Source organism: Poecilia reticulata, linkage group LG11 (assembly GCF_000633615.1).
Source record: "Poecilia reticulata strain Guanapo linkage group LG11, Guppy_female_1.0+MT, whole genome shotgun sequence".
NCBI classification, from domain to species: domain Eukaryota; kingdom Metazoa; phylum Chordata; class Actinopteri; order Cyprinodontiformes; family Poeciliidae; genus Poecilia; species Poecilia reticulata.
In genome coordinates this window covers 18,863,797-18,870,538 of record NC_024341.1, presented here as the reverse complement: position 1 = coordinate 18,870,538, position 6,742 = coordinate 18,863,797, and the positions used below count along the sequence as shown (strand labels likewise).

At 42.1% G+C, this 6,742-nt stretch overlaps 1 protein-coding gene across 1 annotated transcript in view; it reads right to left on the bottom strand.

The window, feature by feature from the left end:
- The window catches only part of LOC103472641 (phosphatidylinositol 4-kinase beta), a 20,284-nt gene that overhangs the window by 7,045 nt on the left and 6,497 nt on the right, over nt 1–6,742 (bottom strand). Inside the window, exons 2-3 of the mRNA XM_017307359.1 lie at nt 5,428–5,921; nt 3,880–4,431 (exon numbers count right to left, since the gene is read on the bottom strand). Coding sequence (XP_017162848.1) covers nt 3,880–4,431; nt 5,428–5,921 — 1,046 coding nt within the window. The remainder of the gene's footprint in view (nt 1–3,879; nt 4,432–5,427; nt 5,922–6,742) is intronic.

Sequence of the window (6,742 nt, the reverse complement as noted above, 5' to 3'; positions counted from 1 at the left end):
TTGTCCGGCCGTAATTCATGACAGGTTTTGTATATTCTACAATAATTAACACAAAGATGTATAAAAATAAACTCACTAATCAGAAAGATGCAGCAGCTAATTCATCTAAAACCTGATCATCATTTATTTCTGTTTTTTATCCATAACATCCCAGTTGTTTCTACTATATTTTTACATTTATTGAGATACTCATTTATTATTATTTTATTCAGTTATTTTACTTGCCTTTAAGAGTTGCCATTTTTTAAATTTCATTGTGCTTTCTTTTGTGCTCGATGACAATAAAATGAATTCTGGTTAAAGTGTTTTTACATCCTTTGATTGAGACCAAACAGGCTGAAAGCCAAACACTGAACTCACATGTACTTTAGGTAAAATAACTGTCAGCRAACATTGTAATATAATAATTATCTTGGCCCCTTTGTGTTGCAACATCTTCAGAGTGTCACCACACTGATCTAAAATGATAAGAAGAAAATGTGCAACAACCAGAAACAGGAAATTAACGTCCGACAATTCATTTAATTATTGCTCAAATGTTAATTTTCATTTTTAAAAAAAGAGAAATCTCGCTGGTTAAGAGTAGTTTGCATTTGCATCATGAATATTTTAAATGGAGTCTGGCATCTGTTGCATCTGCGTCCTCCTGCCGTAAGCCGACCCTCGTCTTATCAAAACCGGGCCACCTCCTCCGCTCCGTCTCCACGGCAACCACTCCTTTCCACAACGGCTAGTTTATGTTGCTTGGCGGCGGCGTGTCRTGTTCCTCTCCCTCTGAACTTCTCTCACATTGTGCTCCAGTCCACTTTCATCTCTTTGTGACGCAAAGAGGCAAAAGAGGAAGTTTCAAAAATCGAGCTTCCGCCTTTCAGGTAAAAGACGAACAGAGAAGAACTGCGTTCTGTACTTCCCGTCCGCATTAAACRACCAAGCGTTGAAAGAAAAGGCTTCACCAAATCGGAGCAAACTTTGTGTCTGATTATGAACCAGACGTCAGAKGGACRGGCCTTCCTGAAGCCCGGCTGTAAGCAAACGTCTGACGCAGCTCGGATTGTGTTGCATCAACATCCAGTTGGACGCGTCCGTCTCCCAGCCAGGCTTCCGGCGCTCTCCGTTCTCTTTTGCAAGTTAAACAAGCTGAACCTGAACGTACCTGCTGACATGACAGCCGCAGTCTGTCATGTCAGCAGCAAACATTCCTAACGTCTCAACGTCTGCAGCCAAACTCAGAGAAAATGTTTGACTTTCTCAGTTCAATGCCTCGGTTKGTTGCTCTGTCTAATCTGCACCAGAATTTCTTTCTAGTTCTGCAAAGGAAGCGAGATCAAAATCAAACAGAGCAGCTTTTCCTTATCGGCAGTTCAAAAGTTCAGCTGCAGACAATAAAGAAGCTTTATTTCCCAGATTCAGTTTTTCCAAACCAGAATCGACTAATACATTTCAGATGAAGTGGAAAATGAGAACAAAAGTGACAGCAGTTGTTTCTTTAAGTAGGTATTTTCTCCGACCACGTCACAGAGAACGTCTGGCTCAGAGCCTGGATGTGACCGAGCTGCCAGCCTGGAATGTGACAACACACTTTTATCTTTTGGTTTCTCTGCAAACTTTGACTGGAAACCAGTTTCACCTTCCTCATTTGACTTCGCATCGTGTTTGCTTCCAGCTAAAACCGTCTGTGTCCGTTAAAAACCAGACAACCATCAGATTTTCCTGCTTGGGTTGGATTGTCTGGGGTTTATTTTGGATGAGTTTCCTTCAGAATCAGTGGTGCTTTTAGATCATCTGCAGATTCTGTGCAACATGAAAAACATCTGGAATGCAAACCGGCNTCTCCCTCTGAACTTCTCTCACATTGTGCTCCAGTCCACTTTCATCTCTTTGTGATGCAAAGAGGCAAAAGAGGAAGTTTCAAAAATCGAGCTTCCGCCTTTCAGGTAAAAGACGAACAGAGAAGAACTGCGTTCTGTACTTCCCGTCCGCATTAAACRACCAAGCGTTGAAAGAAAAGGCTTCACCAAATCGGAGCAAACTTTGTGTCTGATTATGAACCAGACGTCAGAKGGACRGGCCTTCCTGAAGCCCGGCTGTAAGCAAACGTCTGACGCAGCTCGGATTGTGTTGCATCAACATCCAGTTGGACGCGTCCGTCTCCCAGCCAGGCTTCCGGCGCTCTCCGTTCTCTTTTGCAAGTTAAACAAGCTGAACCTGAACGTACCTGCTGACATGACAGCCGCAGTCTGTCATGTCAGCAGCAAACATTCCTAACGTCTCAACGTCTGCAGCCAAACTCAGAGAAAATGTTTGACTTTCTCAGTTCAATGCCTCGGTTKGTTGCTCTGTCTAATCTGCACCAGAATTTCTTTCTAGTTCTGCAAAGGAAGCGAGATCAAAATCAAACAGAGCAGCTTTTCCTTATCGGCAGTTCAAAAGTTCAGCTGCAGACAATAAAGAAGCTTTATTTCCCAGATTCAGTTTTTCCAAACCAGAATCGACTAATACATTTCAGATGAAGTGGAAAATGAGAACAAAAGTGACAGCAGTTGTTTCTTTAAGTAGGTATTTTCTCCGACCACGTCACAGAGAACGTCTGGCTCAGAGCCTGGATGTGACCGAGCTGCCAGCCTGGAATGTGACAACACACTTTTATCTTTTGGTTTCTCTGCAAACTTTGACTGGAAACCAGTTTCACCTTCCTCATTTGACTTCGCATCGTGTTTGCTTCCAGCTAAAACCGTCTGTGTCCGTTAAAAACCAGACAACCATCAGATTTTCCTGCTTGGGTTGGATTGTCTGGGGTTTATTTTGGATGAGTTTCCTTCAGAATCAGTGGTGCTTTTAGATCATCTGCAGATTCTGTGCAACATGAAAAACATCTGGAATGCAAACCGGCWGCATTGCCACTACAAAATGTCTGCAAAACTTCCTCAATATTACACCAACGTAAAAAAAAAAAAACTTTTTTGCATTTGTGGAAATGTAGTTAATAATTAAACTGCACACAATAACATCCATCCATTTTCTTGCACCCTTGTCCCTCAGTGGGGTCGGGAGGGTTGCTGGTGCCTATCTCCAGCTAGCATTCCGGGCGGGAGGCGGGGTCACCCTGGGCAGGTCGCCAGTCCGTCGCAGGGCAACACAGATATAATAATAACACAGGACACACAACCATGCACACACACTCACACCTAGGGGCAATTTGGAAAGGCCAATTAACCTGACTGTCATGTTTTTGTACCTGGAGAAAACCCACCATGCACAGGGAGAACATGCAAACTCCATGCAGAAAGACTGGGGTTGGGAATTGAACCCAGAACCTTTGTGCTGCAAGGCAACAGCTCTACCAACTGCGCCACTGTGCAGCCCCACACAATAACATATTTAATCATATTTTTAAATTTACTGGTAGTGGAACARACAAACTGTGGAAAAAAAACCCATTTCTAATAAAGTCAGTTTTTTAAAGCATCATTAACTAAAATTTATTGGGGCAACAACAAATCAAAATTCTTATGATAATAAAATTTCATGATAAATGACAACCGCTAGATAGGGCTGGACAATGTGGCTGATAAACGTATCGCGATATAAGCGATTCATATCAGTCGATATCAATAATTATTGATTTTTATTTTAAATATTTACCTATCAGTTTTAGCTCCATGAGATCGTTTTTGGTTTTATTTTTAARCAGTTATGAGGCACAGCAGTGAAACCTTAAACTGCTGCTGTGCCAGTTACTCAGCAGGTCGTTGCTAGGTAACCAAGGAATGAGTGGGTTGCTAGGTAACCAGAGTGGGTGAGTTAGCAGATTCTACCAACTTAGCTTAGCTTAGCTAGCCTCGACAGTTTAAGCAGCTAAAGTCTTTCCTCTGCCTACAACTCCCAGAATGCTGTGCGGTTCTGAAGTTCAGTGAAATTAYTGAACATTATCTGTAGATATTGATTAAGTGTTTGTGGTGATTTACTGGTTGTTATTGACTCATCGCAGCAGAAACCCGTCCTGACGTGACGACCTCTCACCTCTTCCTGGACCGCTTCCACCTTCGGGTTGCTGCCCGTCCTCCTGAGGCCGGCGCCGGGGAAGCCGCTCGCCATGGTGGCGTCGGACTTGGATCTCTGGTGGGTCCTCCTGGACGGAGAGACGAACACGTCCCCCTGGTCGGCGCTGTCCGGGGAGCCGCAGGCRTCCACGTTGCTGCTGTTGTGGCGCCGGTGGCGGTGGGGCGGCGAGGGCAGCGGGCTGTCGGAGACGGACCCTGAAACGGACCGAGGCTCGTCCGACCGCGGCTTGAGGTCGTCAGACAGGATGAGCTTTCTGAGCTTGGTGCCTCTGGAGTGGCGCTGCGTGGAGATGTGCATGTCGGAGGAGTAGGCGCCCAGCAGCCAGGCGGACAGCAGGGAGAAGGTGATGCTGGACCTGCAGCGGTGGACCTGARGGACAAATCTCAGGGTTAGCTTCTGCAATGCCAACAGGAACTCCTGTACAGATGTACAGTAACCAGGAGCGGTTAAACCAGTATTTATTAACCCAAAACGTACGTCGTTATGGTATGAATGAATAAAGATGTAGAAAATCAACAAGGTCAGCAATTTAGGTTATTTTGAAACACAAATATTAAACCCATTGTAGATGAAAATATACAAATTTTTCCTGCCAAAGAACTAAAAAAAGAAACAAAACAAAAAAATGCTCAGAAATTTGTGAGCTCCAAAAGTCAAAAATCTGGAARARAAAAAAAAAAAAMAAAAAAAAAAAAAAAAMAAACATATTTTGAGACTAATGTCAGAAGTTTTCTTGAAAGAAAAAAAAATAATGGAGATTTTCTGAGCCTGTAAAGTCGAAAATGTTCAACTTTTGGAACTTCTTTGATTCAAAAGTAAAAAAAAATTAATTTTTAGAACTTTGAAATCTCAAGTTTTAATCCCAAAATATCAGTGTTTTTTTTTTTCTTGAAAATTTTCTACTTTTGTAGCTCAGAAATTTCTTTGTTTTTTCTGAAAATATGTCCTTGATTTTCACCTCAAATTTTAGACGTGCAGCTCAGAAATGTTCACATTTTTCTCAAAAATTCTTGAGATTAATCTCAAAATTTGAAGTTTTCTGGCAGAAATTTACTCCTCTTCCCCGCTTCACCCCTATCCACAATGTCCGTAGCAGAAATGAAACAAAGTGCAGTGGTCGCCACCTTTTGTAATGTCGACATAAATGTGATAATGTTATTACATAATGTGGCAGAAAGTATAAAACCAAGGATTTTATTACATATTGCAGCTTTAATTATGTTTTATTACATTTTGAAGCCACATTTTATTACATTATTCCATATTGTGATGTCGTGACATAATGCGGCGTCACCAGATGTGTGTGTGTGTGTGTGTGTGAGTGTGTGTGTGTCTATTGCTGTGTGTGTGCGCGTGAGGACTCACCAGGTAAGGTTTGATGGCGTCGCCCACCTCCGTGTCCATGTGGACGTACATGTTGAGGAGCTGCGGCAGGTAGAAGTCCACCTCGCCGTCCGGGAAGCTGAAGAGCCGGTTCCCGATGTACGCCTGGACGCCCGGCTCCTTCGACTTGTACAGGTAAGAGATCGCCATGGAAACGTCGAACAGCTTCGACTCGAACAGCCGCAGCAGCCACGACTGCTTGGAAGACGACTGCGAAGGCGACTCGGACGGCGCTGCAGGAGGCGTCTGCTTCTGGGCGRCAGGAGTCTCTCTCTGTCCTTCGTCGTCGTTCTCCTCCTCTTCCTCTCTGATGGAGCTGGTGTCRGGGTTCATGTGCCACGGCGGGCCRCAGCAGTCGGTCGTGTCCGCATGCTGCTGGTGCTGCTTCTGGTCGTCTTGCTGCTGTTTGTTGTCGAGCAGCTTCACTTTAAGAAGAACCTCCTGACAAGCCTTGAGCGCCACCTCTGGGTCAATCACTGGAGGAAGAGGAGGAAGTAGATGAAGAYCCGTTAGCAGCTCGTCTTCATCRCATTCATAAAGTYGGTTAAATATAACCGCAATAAAATGGTTTATGTAGGCAGTCGTAGAGGAATAATGTTCAAAAATTCAAGGTCACACTTTCACCATTTCAGTCCTACTTTTAAAAACGTCAAGCTAAATATGTAAATCACAAGCTTAATATTTAGTTTAAAAAATAACYATTTAGCTTTCAAATGAAATATTTAGTTAATATTTAGTTTAGACRATTTAGTTCTCACTTTTGCTTCTCACCAAGAGCATGCAATATTTAAGTTGCTTGCTAAATATCTACCTGGAAAGTTAAAGGTTTACCTCACAATTCTGATTTTCTGAAAGCTAATTTGCGTATTAACTAAATATTTAGCTAGAATCTAAATATTTAGCATCCTAGATAAATATTTAGTTCATACTTCTGCTTTTCAGAAAGCTAATTTGCATATTAGCTAAATATTTAGCTAATATTCAACCTAAAATAAGCAAGCAATATTTATATTACAAGTATTTAGCAGGTTAGTTAAATATTTAGCTAAACATTTAGCAAACTAAATGTTTAGCTAAAAACAGCATTGATTTTTGGGTTGCCTGCTAAATATTTAGCAAGTAGTTCTTAAATAAATAATGCAAAAACTGGATTACATTATAAAAATCCAAAATAAATGAACAAAACAACAAAATGAATTATGAAGTCTGTCCTTCAAAAACAAGTTGCTAGTTGAGGCCAAAGTACCAGACAGAATATTTTAATCATCCAGTTTTTGGTAGAAAAAGAAACAATAAA